The following is a 16,817-nucleotide window of genomic DNA, read 5'->3' as shown; positions in this document are numbered from 1 at the left end:
GTTGCAGTTCTAGATTATAGTTTTATTCAAAGGAATAGAAATAAAAAACCTAAAATCCCTAAACGTATTGACCATGGAGCACGACCATATAAACAGGTCCCAACTCTTATTTACTAAAACCAGAGATGAAATTCTCTCTTCAGAGAAAACCGTCCGAAAATTGAGTCGTAAAAAATTAACATGGAAGACAACAAAGCTTTCGTTCTTGTGAGGTAGCAAATGCCTTTGTCTCTATCTGAGACATTCATAACTTGCCATGCATTCTTGTCTTCAATATTGATTTTCACGGTTTTCCCTAGGATGTAGTATATGAATGTCGAGATCTGTTTATGAAATCGTATGGAGATTATTCGAAACATTTATAGCTATGTAAGGTCATGGCACTTTCTAACAAAAAATATTAATTGAAACTCAAGTAACATAGCAAACCGTTACGTACAGGTGTACTTAAAATAAATAAAATGAAACGCTACAAATGGATATATTATTATTATTTCCTATGTTCATGGTACGCCAAATGCTTATATCTGGTAAAATTTCTAATCAACCATATTTCTCCCTAGATTTCGATCACATGGTTTTATTTATTTTTCCTAACTCAACTTATTCGACAATATATGAAATTATACATAAAATTTAGAATGTTCAATGAGAAATAGAGAAGCGAGTAAACCATCTATTTCATTTAATGAATTATCAGTTGTGTATATTTATTGTAAATTTTACTTTATATTGAAAAGTTTCGTTAAACACTGTTAGTGTCTGCGTTTATTTAACTCTATCATTTATTGTTCGTGCCAAGCACATGTAATCGTTTTACCGGTTCATGCATATGAAAAAATAACCTATATAATATTGTATACATAGAGAAATTAGTGAAAAATTGTTATGCAATTTAGAATATTAATTGATAAACCGGTTTCTTTGATGTCAAATTTTTAAACAAAGAACAAACTATAATGGATCGTACGAGTATAGGAAATTCACTAGGAAGAAATTTGACGTCTCCGCGAAAACGCATGTCAATCGTTCAATCCTTAAGAAAAAATAATTCGTTAGTTTTTTATAAATATTACAAATTCAGATTAATGGAACTTTGCTTATAAATTAGTATTTCTATGGATCTGCCTTATCTTTTTTTGTAGAGCGATAAGTGTATCCGGACGATCGAATCAGTCAGTGCAGATAATATGTAAAACGCCGAACCATGTTGTAGAAAGTTTCGGATCCTCCTTGCCTGTACTTGTTACGGAAGCTTTAACATTTGTAGATAGAAACACAGCTGTTAGCGTTAATATTTCAATAGATGGTTGGGCTTGGCTTGTATGTGGTCGTAGACTGCTTGTGTGGCAATGTAAGGCCACTATCCATGATTCAAAACAAAGGAGAACTTTTAAGAGCCAATGCAGAGAGTTATTGTTGCCTCAAAGTGATTTAGCTCACAAAGCAGGATGCATAGCTGTGTGGTTGCCTCCAGGCCATCAGGTATTTAAATTAAGCATTAACTAAAAATTATTATTATTAACATCTAATTTTTAAAATCATTAGGTGCCTAGTTGCATGGCTGTTTCTCCTGAAGGTATTGTACGGTTCTGGGTTAGCGTTGCCCATGAAGGATCTTCTGTAGAAACAAGTGCAGAACTTGCTGGGCAAGAAGTCGATTGTCTTACTTATATTCCTGGTCATGGTTGTATTTTAGCTACAACCACATGCACAGTAGCATTGTTACAACCACAGTTTGTAGGTGGTAAGAATAGTATCAACTGTCAGGTTCTTAGAACAAGTCAAGGATGGCTAGGTGGTATAGGAAGAAGAATGACTTCTCTTATATTTGGAGCTATACCTCAATCTCCAGTCACAGAAACTGTAAACTTTACATAATTATATATATATATATATATAACTACATTTTTAATAACAGATATAATACAAAAAATATAAAATACAGCAAATGTGTTTTTGTTTCATAGAAATTAGTAAAAGTTACTTGCACAACCTTAGGAGATAGAGGATCAAGGGTTCTTATTTTAGCTGGCTCATCTTTGCAATATTGGTCTTTCCCGCATAATGAGCAAGAGAAGATGGAGTTTGATGAAGATATTGGGTACATTATTTCACAAACTTTCCAACGAGAGATTTGGGTATGTAGAATGTTGTACATATAAAGAGTATTATGTTCATTCATTTATTTTATTTTAGAAATCAAGTGCATGCAACCCACAAAATATGGAAACCTGGTTGATTGATATGCAACCATGTAATGAAGGAATAGTTTTTTTAATGGCAGCCCATTGTGCTGATGCATCACCTCTTATTGAATTTGCACTTGGTAATAATTGAAAAAATTTAGATTCACTTTATTATACTTTTATTACACAAAATAATCAAATATGTCGTAGGTTTGATACAGCTATCTGGTATAACGTTAGCAAATACATTTAAATGGTTTATACCAGTTAAAATTGATTCCATTTCGTATCATAATGATGTTGAATCAACTTTAGTTTCTTACCATTTTATACTACATGGTTGGGAAGCCATTATATACAATCAGTATGAAGTGCTTGTTGTGAACTGTAAGTTAAAATTTATTGTAGGATTTTATGTAGAATTCTTTTATAGTGTTAAATAAAAACATTTTAGGTATATCCGAGCACGAGCAAGATAAGATAGATTTAGTGCGAGGCGGAGAAGATAGTATTCTTGGTGGTGCACTATGTTCAGGAACTCCAGTTTTATTTACTAAGAATTTCGGATTAGTTTCCGTCATACCGTCGGATTTTATATCGCAAGATTTTAATTTGTTCGTTTTTTTTTACATACACCTTAAAAGCAAATAATTTTATTAAGAATAAAATCAATAAATTTTTTAGGAGTTATACGGACAATGTTAATACAAGTGTGGATTATAATTATCGACCTAGTTCAGCTGCACAAAATTTTAATAGTCTTATCAGTAATGAAGAAGTTCAAGATATGTATTACAGTTCTGATTGTGCTACACAATTGCGTGCTGCATTTCTCCTTAGTTTACGGCAAAGTGAGGTAAATTTGTTTTACATCGTTTTAAGGTCAATAGTTGTTAACATAATCATTCTATTGCAGGCTCAGTGTGAAGATATTTTATTACAACTCTTTCCTTTGCAAGAAGAACCAGTAATGGATATAGATGCTAATCTCGACACACTGATTTTAAAAGTTGCTAGAGATCTGATAGATGATTATCCAGCAAATGATCCACGTTGGTCAAATCACAGAGATTTGTGTAATTAAATTTTATATATTTCGTATTTAAATACAAATGTTTGCGCAAATTTCAATAATCATATATTGTTATAGCTATGACGATAAATGCAGTCACCTCTATGCAAATACCTAATCAACTAGAAGGGAAGCAGAAAGCCATAGATTTATTTACAACATTTCTAAAAGAACATGATCTATGGAACAGAGTAAGTTTATTCATCATAATATTATAATTAAATGTATAATACATATGAATATAATATTGTTTGTTTCAGTTCTGTGCTGTTACTTATAGAGGACTAATTATGTCTACACCACACGTTCTTGCAGAATATGCAGAAAAGATAGTTGCGGCACTAACTATATATAATCTCCAGAACAAGTAAATTTTTTCAATATGTATTTTTGTATATGAGCTTTCTTTCTATGGATAAATTGTCATTTTTGTTTATTTCAAGGTATACAGATATTATAGATACTATAATAGAACAAACTTTAAGCCCTGAAGCTTACATATCTGACGAATTAACAGCACGTGATATATTTTATCGTCAAGTCAGTACTGTACATCGTTTTCTTCCTACTTTAGTAAACAATGCATCAGAAGTAACTCAGTCTGAAAGACCCATCCAACAAGTAGCACATTATATTATGCAAGTAAACGCTATATTATTAGTAAGTATATACCTAATACGACTTTAGTAATAAAACAGAAAAAATAATGTTAAAGTACAATTGTTAAATACATGCTGCTAATAGAGTATCCTGCATGAAGTGGTGAAATACCGGCAACATAATGCTGAACGATTTATTCCTACGAGATGTTCGAACGGAATAACTGAGTATCTTCCATGGACAGCTGCAGTTGGAAAACATGGGTTAAGAAATTGTCTCAACACAATGGTTAATATTTATATATTATAACTTTTCATAGCAAAAATAAGAAAATCATTATTAGAGAAAGATTTCTTCAGTATTTAATTTTTTATTTCAGTATAATGTAACTCTCAAGCATGGCATAACTGGAAGCAACGATTCAACAGTGAGAAATGAATTATATGAACAATTAGTAAGTTATATAGACTTAATATTAGATGGCCGAAAATGTCATTTAGAAAGTGTTAAGGGTACAGAAAAGTTTGAAATACTTTTGAAGCAATACGAAACAGATCGAATGAATCTAATTCAACCTTTAAGTATGTATTCTTTGTTAATTATAATTTATGTCGATAGAACTAGATATTCATACTAAATAATTTGCAGTAAAGGAAGAACAATACGATAGTGCTGCAATGTTAGCTGAAAAGTATTGCGATTTTGCGTCCCTGATACAGATATGCGAATTAACTAACAATAAAAGCCAACTGGATGGATATATGAAAAAATTTGCAGCTCAAGATTTCGTAGGATTTTTATTCTCATGGTAAGCTTCTTTTATAGACAATAATATAGGAACAAATATCTTCATTTGTATTATAATATTTTTTTATCATAGGTATGTGAAAGATGGTCGCCAGGGTCAGTTAGTAGAGAAATGTAGACGCGGAGGTACCATTGAATTGTCAGAAAAGTTGGCAGAACATCCAACTCTATCATGGGTACAATCTGCTCTCACGGACGATTTACGCTTTGCTGCTAATACGCTTTATTCTTTAGCAATTCAAGAAAGTGAATTAGTGACACGTAAGAAGGTACACACTCGTTATATTCTATGTTTTAAGCTATTTAAATATTTTTATTTATGAACTACTCATCTTTTTTACAGTCCATACTTTCTTTAGCAAAATTGGCCCTTCTTGCTTCGGATGATTTAGAAGAAGAAGTGAAAGACTGTGTAAAAAGAATCAATAATGAATTAGCGCTAGTAGCTTATCAAGAGGAATTACCAACTCAAGTACTTACTACATATGGTTATGATGTAGAAAAATTACAAGTATTTACACCGACTGAATTAATTACGGTACTTCATTCGACTATAAAATACATTTATTTTATAAAACACTTGATATAAATATCACATATATAATTGATGTAGTTGTACACATCTGAGGATAATATTGATGCAAATGAGTACGACTTCAAGAAAGCTCTTGATTTGCTTGAGTATGTGGAGCAAGAAGATGAAAAAGTGTCATTGAAATTGCAAATTTGGGCACGAGCTGCTAAACGGGATCAGTGGGATACCCTAGGAAAGAATCCTGAACAACAAGTACAAGAAACAATATTTTTCAAATTAATGGACCTTGCACATTTTACTGGTACCTTATTAATTTTCGATTTAAAAAAATAATTTAATTATTTAAGTTAAGTAATATATACCAATAAAATATATTCTGTTTTATTTATAACAAGGTGATCAAGTAAACGAATTTCTTCCACCAGTTGATATGCTTTTGGTAGAACCTGAATTGGGAGATCTTGCTGCATCGAGTAATTTTCAATTCCTCATCAAATTTGTGTATGAGTATGCATATAGCAATTATTAATCTACCTGAACAATTGTAAGTAAAGACAAAATTTGTATTTTTCTAAGTAATAAATAAATTTCTACGCAATATAATAGTATAAATTTTATAGTAAAAAATTTTATAAGTATCCACAGAAAAACTTGAAATATAATAAATTTCACATGAATACTCGAAATACAAATAAGGCTGAAATATTTAATGAGATCAATACTGCATTTTTATCCGCAGAATTATCATAATGAACATTTTGCTGATTCGTTCTTATGATATATCTTACTTGATCCGGTGTTTTACAGTCTATTTCTGAAATTTTTATTATATTAAAAAAACTTTGCTAGATGTATTATTCGTAATAGCTAATAGTTACCTGCACATTTATATAAAGAAGTTACGTTTTGCGTACGAAGATAAAAATTAGGACAAGACGAAGTACTAGTACATTTAAAGTGATCAGTTAATGTAACTTCTTTGTAACCAGATAATTCTGCACATTGTAAATTTTGTTTATCATTAGGTTCAAATCCTACCCATATACAGGCATTCATTGTACCATAGCCAAAGGTATGAATCTGAAAAATTAATATTATACTAAGAATGAAAAGCAAAGTAACGATATTTGTAAAATAGTCCGTTTTTTTAAATACAAACCGTAACTATTATCTTTTTCATATTTCGTTTCCAGTGTGAATGTATTCTGTAAGTAATAGATTTTGAAGGACTAATATAATCCTCCCATTGGGGAATGACATTTTTATTCATATTTACATCTGCAATTGTCGCAGGTCGTAGTGTTCGTGGAACTAAAAATGTACAGAGAGAAAGAGAGAAGAAAATAAATATTTTACATTTAAAATTTTATGATATATATCATATTGATTACTTAAGTAGTAAAACGTACTTCTCGATACGTATTGAGTAATAGTGTCAATATTGGAATTTTTTATTATATAATCTTCCTCCCATAAAGTAAATGATTCAAATAAATTTTCGTTATATGGGGATACATAATATACAAAATGAACTTCTGAAAAGTTAATGGAAAAAGAGATTATTGAAATTAACCTTTTGTAATTCATGTTTTAAATTTATATATTTACCTGGATGAGTATGTTTTAGTTGACGCAATAATATTATTACTGATTCTTTCTCATTATTGGACATGTGAGCTAATGGAATTAAGAGTATAACTACCTGACCAAAATTTCCAATTATTTGATTTTTGTAATTGTACTCCCAAGTTCTTTTCAAGTAAATAGATACCGTTTCCAAAACTCGGGTATAATTAAATTTCGTAGGCCCTATAAATATATTATTCACCATCACATAAAAGAAAGTAATAAATATTTTTATGAAACAATCAATCTTACACGTTGTATTAGTAAAATTGTTTAATGCTTGAAACGCAATTGATGGACTGTTTGTAACATTTAACAACCATTCTCCTGAAGTACCATGTATTATTCCCATTTTTGATCCATACATTGATACATCCAAATCTTGTATAAGAGTTCTAAAACATACAGAGTTGTAGAAATAAAAGTATGAAATACAATATGAAATATGATATACACTGTAGCTTACGAAAGAAAGTCTACTGTATATTCTATTGTCCATGCACCATCGAATACAATCAGTGCTTCTACTTGAGGTTGATTTATTTGATGACAAGGTAATTTAGGGAACAAATGATTCCTTGCATAAGAATAAAATTTTTCAATTGCAATATCAACCAGTTGTTGCAATGCTTCAGGAGAAATATACGCAATGCTTTTACGATAAGCTAACATCTGAGCTATGGCATAAGTCTTACAAACGATATTTGCAAATTAAAATATAGGATAATATAGATATAAATATACTATAATTTCATTGATAATTATAAGTAACCTGTTCATTTAAAATAGTCTTTGGCACTGCATATAAAAAGGCTTGTGCTCGATCGCAAGCTTTCACATTTGCATTAAACGTGACACCTTCATATGAGTAATACATTTCCAAAATTTGACTAAGTCGGAGGCTGTAAAAGTCCTGAATCCAGGTTGGTAAATAAGTTGCAATAATCATCCCTGAAAAATTTTACACATAAATATTTGATAGATATTTAAAAATACAGAAGATATCGTTAATTTACCATCAATGCCTCCTATTAATTCAGCTCGAGTTGCATCAAAATTGTTATGTAAACTTGTAAGATAATAAATTGTCGGACGCATTATACTTTGCCAGAATCCTGTTGCACCGAGAGTCATATTATTTGCTAGTAAAGGTCCTTGGTACACAACCATTTCCGCTAATTCGCCTAATTAAACAGGATCTTCGGTACATTAATACCACATAACACATGTATATCATTATATAGTATGTAATGTAAAGTATAACATAACAATATTTTATACCTGCAATTGTTGCCAACCATATATTATCAATTTTCATAGATGAAACATTTAAAGTATTGTACCACATAAATGGTTTATAAATCGCTCGACTTCTTGGAAGAACAAAATCGACCTCTTCTTCATTAAATTGTAAACTATATGTATCTGTAGAATTCATTTCTAATGTAAAAGGAACATTATCAAATGAAACTTTACGATAAAAACAAGTATAATGATGTTATACCTGAAGGAGGTATATCCAAACTTGTGATTAATTGATTTACAGCAACATTTTGATGTTGGAGAGATGCAGCAATTGCTCCTATAATTGCACCAGGAGTAATAGTACCATATTGTGTTAGAACCACTCCTTGTTGTCTTGGACAATTCCATGTATCATTAAACATAGTATTACCTGAATAATAATTTTTTATTCTTATTACTTTAAATATCTTCTTCCCTTTTTAATAATTACCTGTTAGTTTTTCTAGGATATGACTACATGATTTATGTTTGCTTTTATTGTAAGGTTCCAAAATTGTATTTGAAACAGCTTCATGAAGCATACATCGCTCTTCTTGTGAAAGTATATGAACTGGCAAAGCTTTTGTATTTCCTGGAACTAATTCTTTTATCAATTCATGTTTAATATGTTGTGTTCCAGTCCCACTGAATGGAAGTACATCTTCTGTAACTTGAATATTCTGTTGATATTCAACACCATCGAACTTAAATCTGTAATTTATAAAATATATTTACTATTTTGCAATAAAACAAACAGATATTAATAATTAGATGTTACTAATAATTAGATTGACCTGTGTAATATTGATGAAGACATTATTCTCATATCTGTTATTGAATAAGATTGTTTTTCCATCTTCTGTATGATGTCTACTAATATACGCAAGTTCAATGGAAGTCGGGGATTTAATATTCCATTATTTCTATAACATTCTCTGAGTGATTTTGGTATAGTTGTTTGCGACCATATTAATTGTAATTCTATTATGTAAAAAAATGCTTAGTATAAAATTATAATTTTACAACTAATGTATTTTACAACTAATATATATATTAATATATATTGTAACAACTTACCGCACCATATTATCAATAATACAATTTTATTAAATGCCATAATTACATTATTAAAAAGCCATACTATATTATTGAAAATCTAACATTTACACTTTGTTCATATCTATTTGAATCTTATAATGATTCACTGACATGTACAAATCAAAAAAACTCATCGTCTATTTGATACTTGATAAGATAATCATAAGTAGAAACACCTAGATTTTTTTAATGAAATTCTTAAGTTTACAAAGAGATTTTTAATTATTAACAATTCTAGTCGGCTATTATACTATAAATATTAATTTAAATTTAAATTAGGAAGGAATTATTATATTGCTTTAATAAAAATTTATTTATTTGTATAATAAAATATACTAATATTTAATTTTTAAAGAATGTAATATATACAAACAATAATAGACAAAATTATATAATTAATTTAATTATTCAATTAATTATTGATTGACTCTATTTGTTTTGGAATTTTGAAAATACCTGTTTTAGTAAAGATACCTGTAATAAAGTTGGAGTTGTTACTCATGTATTATCTTATCTAATAGGTATCATGATATCTTTGGATAGGTGTGGTATATTGCTTTGCTGAACAGAGTTGGAAAGATATCATACATTCTGTATTGGAAGTAACTGAAAATCATTTGCGGTAAGTATTTTATAATTTCCTAAATGTAATTTCATTGTTTTATAGCTGTTTCTTCAAGTATAAAATATATTTAGCTAAATACAATATATTCATATATATTTTTATATTAGCTTGTATTACTTTGTGGTAATCAATATAATGATATTAAATTATAGGAAGTTAATATTAATTTCACATTTTATACAAATCCAGTTGCAGTAAAATGGCAAAATTTTGGTATTTTCTTATCTTTATCACTTTAAGTAAGTACTTTTTATCAATAAATTATAAAGTCCAAAGCAATATAGCTTGTTACAAAATTTTATTATTGTTTATTTTTAGCTGTACGTGCACAAGAGAATGCAGCTCGAAATCTTTCACCATCTCTTCGAGAATGTTATGACAACAAATATCTTTTGGAAAGAGATAATAGACTGCCGCACACTTTAAATACGTTCATTGCGATACTTCGTAAAATTGAAAATACAGAAGGTCTTAATATGGATCTGAGAAGTTTATCTGTTGCACTTCTGCATCGGTAAGTTCAATATATGCTTTAGAGAAATAGTAATATTGAGTAAAGAGATAATTTTATTGATTCTGATTTACAGTTTTCGACAAGATGGTATTGCTCCGAATCCTGCTATTCCTAATCAAGATGGAATATCACCCTTTGCACCAATTGCTCATCAATTTTATCGTTTTGCTCAAACTCTACGTCTTATACCAGGAGATGCCCTCACGTTTCCTAATAATAGTATCACAGATGTTGAAAGGGTATGTATGTAATTTAGACTGTCATATTATTTTGTATATATTTCCCTAATAGTTAACTATTGCATTGCAGTGTACATTACACTTTATGTTATCAAGTAGTATTGAAATTTTTCAAAGAGGGGACGAAACAAAAGTTTGTAGACTTGCTGATACGTACAGATATCCGAGGGATATTAAAAATAACGATAAGGCAATGATTAAAAATACTGCTAATGATGTAGAAACTTTATCATCTGATGAAATGTAAGTAGAAAAAGTCCGCATAATGTAATTGATATCAGAAATAAAATATAATTTTTATACAGAAAAAGTATGACTAACGGGAGAAATGAAGGTAACAATGTTACGGTTGATCCAAACTCGCGATACCCAGAAGTACCGCCTAATCATCCAGATAGTGCACGGTATAGAGGTACAGAACCACTATCTCTTAGTGAATGCCCTGTAGAAAATGGTGTTGTAAAAACTCCGTAAGTTAATAATTTATTGAAACAATTAGATGAATTTAATTCATTATTTCATTAAAATATATACGTTTTTAGATGGGGTACAACTTCGTTTGGCTTAGTACTAGCTGGAATAGCTGCAGCTACACAACCAGAAACAACCAGACTTCCCGAGTTGCTATCAGCGGATGTTTTAAAAAAGAACAATTCAGATGTAATGGATCGATCTTTAGAAAACAAGTGGCTTGCGACTCTAGCTGGTAATATTAATTTTTTGAGATATAAATCATTAATAAATTATTCTATAAAATACATGATATTCATTATTGAAATTATAGGAGATTTGGCAGAAGTAGCTTTAAGGCAAGGCCCTAAAAATAAAGATATCAAACTTAATGTTGGATTAAATGGCCATTGGAATTCCACTGCTTTGCCACGATGGTATTTCTTGAATTCTAACAGTAATTATGAGATGACAACAGCAGAAATCAGAGGAGATTTAGATGGCTTAATTTTGGCCAATGAAACTGGCAAATGGTATTCTAGAATACCTAATTTGAGGCTTTCACAAATTTTTGACATGTACTATAGTCCAGTAGGATTCTTTGACTCATCTATTAGAGCATGCAATCGGAGAACACTGTTCACATCTGTTGCACCAAATGAAACATTGGTTGCACAGGTAAGTTAATTTTATATCTCAATATTAAAATGTTTAATTAGTTTATAAAACAAACATTTTTTGTTATTGTTAATATTCATTTTTTCAGACATATAGTGCTTCTATATTGTTAGAGGATCTAGCACACGCAACGCTTGAATATCCGATAATTGAAAAATTGTCAGTACAAGCAGTAAACGAATTAGTGAAATATGTGCGTAAGTATTAGAGATGAAATTTCATATAAACGATTCAGATATATTTGTTAGATTAAACATAAAAGATTTATTTGATATAATATTTTTATAGCTTCATCCATGAATAAAGATCTTTCATGTACTGACACGGATAAATTATGTAGTTTCAATCAAATGTCTGTCGATTTAACGATTATTTTGGACACAAATTGGGAATTCTCCATAATAAAACCTATTCTTGCACATTTATTGGAAAACATAAACATAAATCAATTTAATTCCAACTTTACATTAATAAATGGTCGAGATGGAACACCAATGATTAATAGTACTTCTAACATTTTGGATTTCCACGCCTATAATTCATCTCACTACTATGGAAATAGTATGTACTAAACATAAATTAGTAATAAGTGATAAATTACAACAAAATTCGCTGTGAAATGATCTTTTTCAGGCACTCGTGGTTTTGATTTAGCTAAGTCGCTCAAAGAATTGGAAGCATATCTAAAGAATAAACTGAATGCCGAACGTGCTCGTGGTGTTGGTGGAGCACGTTCTGATATTGTTTTAATTGTTCCATATATTTCTGATATATCTAAAAATGACAAGCAATATTGCTTGCAAACTATATTGCGAATACGAGAATATATTCCAGGTAAAATTTTATATCACTACAATAAACTTTTGAATTAGATGAATACTTGTATAGTTTATTATTAATTATTCTTTCAGATACTATCATACTTTTTATGGCCTCATCCAAAGATCCGTGGTCCGATCTAGTACAAAATCATATGACAGATTTATTCTCTATTAGTACTTCTATTGGTAAAGACACAGAAGAAGCTTTAGAACCAATAACCAACATAGTTTCAAGAATGAAGCAAGGTAAACAAAGAAATATCAAACTGACATTAAACTTTTCATATATAAATTAAAAGAATGACCATGGTATAAAATTTGTTATAGTTCCCAAGCGTTTATTTAATTCCCAGTGTGGATCAGATTATATTTCATCTGGATCTTTGAATTCATATGATGATTATATTGTACCAAATGGTATTAGTTTTTATAAATTACATCCCAATTACTTTTTTAACCATAATACAGCAATAGTAAAAGTAAGTTCCTTTCTTTTTAAATATTATTAGTTATTCTATACTATATATACACAACTCGCGAAATCTAAAGACGAAAATCTAGAATAACAAAATTGCGTTGGAGACCTTATTTTCAAGAAAATCAACTTTACAAACTTTTCGAGTATACCATGTATAGTATTGGTAACTGGTGGTACAAGCGGAAAAGGGGTGATTCTACGCCAAAAAAGAAGTCGAAAATATAGAATAAAAATTCTTTTTTTAATTTCTTTTTAAATCTACAGTGAGATCCGTTATAACGAGACGTGATAAAGTGCACGCGTACCGAGCGAAAATTCAGTTGATTTTCTCGAAAATAAAAATTTTTATTCTATATTTTCGACTTCTTTTTTCGCATAGAATCACCCCCTTTCCGCTTATACCACCAGTTACCAACCACCCTGTATATATATATATATCACGTATAAGCGTAATTTCTGGCTGAACAAGAAACAATGGACAAGGGGTTATTCTACATACAAAAATAAATCGAAAAAACACAATAAAATTTTATTGTTTAAGGTTTCCTTTTGTGGAAAATAGAGTTCTGTTATTCTTGATTTTGTCTTATTTTGAGGTATAAAATTTCTTTCGACTTTACTTTATTTGGAATTTAGGACCACGGTATATACTATAGTAATATTATTAATATTATATCATTATAAGTAATTATTTTCAGATCCAGGGCTCCGAATCAGATAATTTAGTTGTGTGCTCATCACGAGCACCATTATACGCCAATGCAACAGAATCATCAAAATCATGTGCATCAATATCCAATGATGTACATAGTATTACAGTTTCTTGTGCTGATGCTACTTTCATTCGTGATTGTCCACCACTATATATATCAGTAGCTTCAAACTCCACAAGTATTTCTTATAAATGTACTGGTAAGTACATTGACTCATTTTAAATTAAAATGACACAAAAATAATTTAATTGATGTTGATGATAAATAACATTTCCTTTTTAGATCCACGAGTTTGCAAAATTCCTACTATGATAAAATACACTATATCTTACGAAAACATGGTGTGTGCCAATGAAGCAATTAGATTTACATTTAATATTTCTATTTTGATGATAGTTTTAGTTGTATTAAATATGTAACAATTGGCAAATTTTATATATAAATTTAATGAAATGACTAATCATATGAAAGTTTTTGAAACAAGCTTTAAGTGATGAAGGAAGATTTTATATCGAATATGTCCGTTTTTAAATAACGACATTCTACATAAAGATATGCGTTCATTATTTATCAATTAGATTTTTGCAATATATCATAATATAAAAAGCAATTAGCTACATATACAATGTTTTTACACAACAGATTAAAATAACAATTTGTATATAAGTTTTATAAATAGTATATTACCTCTTATAACAGAAAATATACTATGCTTCAAATAAAAGGTTTACAAAGAGTAACTGTATGATCTATTCCACAGGCTACCTTTTTTACTTGTGCTCCTACAGTTACCTATAATACAAATTATCGTTCTTTATTACTATACTATTTTTTAATGACAAATATAATTTCTTTACCTTCAGTGGAAAATACTGGTCTTTCAAATCTCCTAATCCTAAAGACCCAAATTTGTTACAACCCCACATATACAAATCACCTGTATTCGTCAAAGCTGCAAGATGACTCATGCCACAAAATATCTTTACCACCTAGAAAAAAAATATATTATAATAACCTAATAAATATTCTATAACCTTAGACTGAACTTACTTTTGTATTCTTCTGGTATGCATTATTTCCAAAAAGTACAGATGGAATTTTAATTGGTTGTTGAGATTTTTTGACTTCAGGACCAAAACCAAGAATACCATAACCCCATACATAAACTTCACCTGTATCTAATAAATTCATATATACAAATTGTATGATGCATGATTATAAAAATAATTAAACAATTGGATAAATACTTACTATTTAAAATCATGCAAAAGCAACCACCACAGGCAATGTCTACAATATGACCTAATTTTTTCAATGCACTTAACTCTGTAGCTATGTTTATCTGTTGATTTTCACCTTCCATAAGTAACTGTGCATATTCAGAATTACCCCAACCAAATACATTTCCTTTATCTGTAACCATGTGTTCAAATAACTGTATAATATCTTGTTACTGTCTATTTTTACTCAAAATAAGACTGTATTAATACATGAATATTGCAGATACCGCTGAGTGCTAATACACAATCTGCAACGCATGCAACTTTTATAATATGTTGGCCAGCCAAATCTCCTTTCACCAAACTTGGTCTATGCTCATTTCGATAATGTGCCAATCCAGTTTGTCCATCTGCACCCCAACCAAACGTATACACTTCACCGGATTCTGTCAAGAGTATGCTATCATATAGCAGTAAGGAAGAATTCTCAAATATTGTAATGAACTATATGTAAAGTATTAAGAATTTCCATACCTATGATCTTGACCAGCTGTTACAGCTTTTATCTTTTTTTCCTTAATATTAGGTATATGATGGACAACTCTACTATTCTCATAATTTTCATTTAATATTATAGGGCGACCACATTGTCCATATGCGTTATTTCCTAATGTGAATACACCTTCATTTGTTAATACCAACAAATGTGCTCTTCCAGCTGACATATCTAGGACTTTAGTAGAAGAATCTTTAATTGGTAAATTAATAGGTCTTGGTTCAGTTATTAATCCATTTGGGAATTTTTTATCTTTTTCATTGAAACCTAGTAGCATATTAAAAATTATATTTTAATATGAAAAGATATTTTTGATGAATTTATTGCTAAAAATAAAAGATGGCTTAAATCATAATTTTCTTACCAAGCTGGGAATCTGTATTTATTCCACTCCCATATAAAATATTTTTATCTTTGGATTTTACTGCAAAAGCAGTAAACCCATAACCACAAGTTATGTCCATTACCTCATGCTTTTCTCCAAAAGCTAATCTTTTAGGTCTCGGAATATAAGAAATACCATTTTCAAAAATCGTTGTTTTTAACGTACCAAGAGCACCATGTTCTGCCAAACCCCAAACATATATTCTATGTTCTCTTTCGTTACTTATTGGATACTGAAAAACTATATATCATAAATTAATAATTATTAACAAAAAAGAAAAGGAGTGTGTGCATATATGTATGCAGCACTTTCTCATTGATAAATATTTATGTTTAGAAATTTGTGTTCCATGTTTTGTACATTTTATTTAAATTTTTCTTATAGTTATTTTCTTTACCTGGCAAAGGTTTTGAAAGTGGTATTTTATTCTTGGTTTTACTAAATTCTATAATTCTGTTCGGTTGTTGTACATTTTTTTTCAAACTTGTTTTTATTGTGTTCAACATGTTTGTAGCCGTTTACTGCTTAAGAAATTTTACAGATGTGTCATAAGCATCAAAAGTTAATGATTCGGATAAATTTCCTTGAATGATCAAGTTATCAATTTTTCGATAAATTTAATAAATTATAAAGCGTGTTTATTTTCAATAATCTTCTGAATACCGACTTGTATACTCTGTGAAACTTGTTAATAGCATAGATTTGATTTTCTCGTTGTTTTCCAATTTCCTTCTCACTACAGAATTAAAGGTTCTATCTCATGTGTAGCGATTACCGGCGAAGTATTGTATGTCAACGACATTTAAACGCGCGTAACTTGAATAATGAAATCATTAATTCATGTTTCATGAAAAAAATTGTAATGCATGTACTATTATCGTATTATATTATAGAATATAAAAACAATAAAAAATGAAATAATTTGGA

At 29.5% G+C, this 16,817-nt stretch overlaps 4 protein-coding genes across 5 annotated transcripts; 2 read left to right on the top strand and 2 right to left on the bottom strand.

Annotated features, from left to right (window-relative positions):
• Window positions 1–585: 585 nt before the first annotated feature.
• Window positions 586–5,808, top strand: LOC117211720 (nuclear pore complex protein Nup133). The gene is made up of 19 exons (XM_033455913.1): window positions 586–1,054; window positions 1,146–1,485; window positions 1,549–1,866; window positions 1,971–2,141; window positions 2,200–2,329; window positions 2,400–2,576; window positions 2,644–2,803; window positions 2,874–3,045; window positions 3,106–3,265; window positions 3,340–3,452; window positions 3,522–3,628; window positions 3,705–3,921; window positions 4,006–4,149; window positions 4,241–4,442; window positions 4,510–4,669; window positions 4,742–4,937; window positions 5,012–5,206; window positions 5,282–5,504; window positions 5,599–5,808. Exons 1-19 carry the CDS (start codon window positions 960–962, stop codon window positions 5,730–5,732), a joined length of 3,414 nt encoding a protein of 1,137 aa, XP_033311804.1. The 5' UTR covers window positions 586–959; the 3' UTR covers window positions 5,733–5,808.
• Window positions 5,542–9,775, bottom strand: LOC117211735. Its single transcript, XM_033455944.1, has 15 exons — window positions 9,686–9,775; window positions 9,191–9,387; window positions 8,908–9,094; window positions 8,565–8,824; window positions 8,334–8,504; window positions 8,111–8,254; window positions 7,846–8,013; window positions 7,602–7,780; window positions 7,296–7,519; window positions 7,082–7,224; window positions 6,812–7,012; window positions 6,613–6,738; window positions 6,363–6,514; window positions 6,082–6,283; window positions 5,542–6,017 (listed from the first exon to the last, which is right to left on the bottom strand). The coding sequence occupies exons 2-15, from the start codon at window positions 9,228–9,230 to the stop codon at window positions 5,872–5,874; spliced, it is 2,343 nt and encodes a 780-aa protein (XP_033311835.1). The 5' UTR covers window positions 9,231–9,387; window positions 9,686–9,775; the 3' UTR covers window positions 5,542–5,871.
• Window positions 9,725–14,465, top strand: LOC117211724. Of its 2 annotated transcripts, none has more exons than XM_033455925.1 (15): window positions 9,725–9,833; window positions 10,026–10,075; window positions 10,155–10,350; window positions 10,424–10,589; window positions 10,660–10,832; window positions 10,895–11,059; window positions 11,132–11,295; window positions 11,374–11,717; window positions 11,806–11,914; window positions 12,006–12,278; window positions 12,351–12,551; window positions 12,629–12,784; window positions 12,866–13,017; window positions 13,715–13,928; window positions 14,012–14,465. In XM_033455925.1, the coding sequence occupies exons 2-15, from the start codon at window positions 10,036–10,038 to the stop codon at window positions 14,146–14,148; spliced, it is 2,490 nt and encodes an 829-aa protein (XP_033311816.1). In that variant the 5' UTR covers window positions 9,725–9,833; window positions 10,026–10,035; the 3' UTR covers window positions 14,149–14,465. The 2 variants fall into 2 exon arrangements, with proteins under 2 accessions (XP_033311816.1, XP_033311822.1); XM_033455931.1 differs by having other exon boundaries at window positions 9,743–9,833; window positions 9,989–10,075; window positions 14,012–14,148.
• Window positions 14,273–16,664, bottom strand: LOC117211744 (RCC1-like G exchanging factor-like protein). Its single transcript, XM_033455953.1, has 8 exons — window positions 16,288–16,664; window positions 15,870–16,130; window positions 15,484–15,772; window positions 15,237–15,409; window positions 14,981–15,142; window positions 14,780–14,907; window positions 14,587–14,718; window positions 14,273–14,521 (listed from the first exon to the last, which is right to left on the bottom strand). Exons 1-8 carry the CDS (start codon window positions 16,394–16,396, stop codon window positions 14,444–14,446), a joined length of 1,332 nt encoding a protein of 443 aa, XP_033311844.1. The 5' UTR covers window positions 16,397–16,664; the 3' UTR covers window positions 14,273–14,443.
• Between the last annotated feature and the right edge of the window lie 153 nt (window positions 16,665–16,817).

Source organism: Bombus bifarius, unplaced genomic scaffold (assembly GCF_011952205.1).
Source record: "Bombus bifarius isolate JDL3187 unplaced genomic scaffold, Bbif_JDL3187 scf7180000007970, whole genome shotgun sequence".
Classification (NCBI taxonomy): Eukaryota; Metazoa; Arthropoda; class Insecta; order Hymenoptera; family Apidae; genus Bombus; species Bombus bifarius.
This window is presented reverse-complemented; position numbering and strand designations above follow the sequence as displayed.

What these genes read in the sequence shown, in the direction of transcription:
- LOC117211720 (XM_033455913.1), top strand. Translation starts at nt 960, where the DNA reads ATGGATCGTACGAGTATAGGAAATTCACTAGGAAGAAATTTGACGTCT. An exon ending in TCCTTAAGAAAAAATAATTC is followed by an intron (nt 1,055 to 1,145) that starts GTTAGTTTTTTA and finishes CTTTTTTTGTAG; the next exon opens with AGCGATAAGTGTATCCGGAC. An exon ending in AACATGATCTATGGAACAGA is followed by an intron (nt 3,453 to 3,521) that starts GTAAGTTTATTC and finishes TGTTTGTTTCAG; the next exon opens with TTCTGTGCTGTTACTTATAG.
- LOC117211735 (XM_033455944.1), bottom strand. Translation starts at nt 9,230, where the DNA reads ATGGCATTTAATAAAATTGTATTATTGATAATATGGTGCG. An exon ending in ATTAATAGGAGGCATTGATG is followed by an intron (nt 7,781 to 7,845) that starts GTAAATTAACGA and finishes AAAATTTTTCAG; the next exon opens with GGATGATTATTGCAACTTAT. An exon ending in CAATTTTACTAATACAACGT is followed by an intron (nt 7,013 to 7,081) that starts GTAAGATTGATT and finishes ATATATTTATAG; the next exon opens with GGCCTACGAAATTTAATTAT.
- LOC117211724 (XM_033455925.1), top strand. Translation starts at nt 10,036, where the DNA reads ATGGCAAAATTTTGGTATTTTCTTATCTTTATCACTTTAA. An exon ending in CGAATTAGTGAAATATGTGC is followed by an intron (nt 11,915 to 12,005) that starts GTAAGTATTAGA and finishes ATATTTTTATAG; the next exon opens with CTTCATCCATGAATAAAGAT. An exon ending in ATCTCACTACTATGGAAATA is followed by an intron (nt 12,279 to 12,350) that starts GTATGTACTAAA and finishes GATCTTTTTCAG; the next exon opens with GCACTCGTGGTTTTGATTTA.
- LOC117211744 (XM_033455953.1), bottom strand. Translation starts at nt 16,396, where the DNA reads ATGTTGAACACAATAAAAACAAGTTTGAAAAAAAATGTACAACAACCG. An exon ending in TTGTGTATTAGCACTCAGCG is followed by an intron (nt 15,143 to 15,236) that starts GTATCTGCAATA and finishes ACATGGTTACAG; the next exon opens with ATAAAGGAAATGTATTTGGT. An exon ending in CTTTTGCATGATTTTAAATA is followed by an intron (nt 14,908 to 14,980) that starts GTAAGTATTTAT and finishes TGAATTTATTAG; the next exon opens with ATACAGGTGAAGTTTATGTA.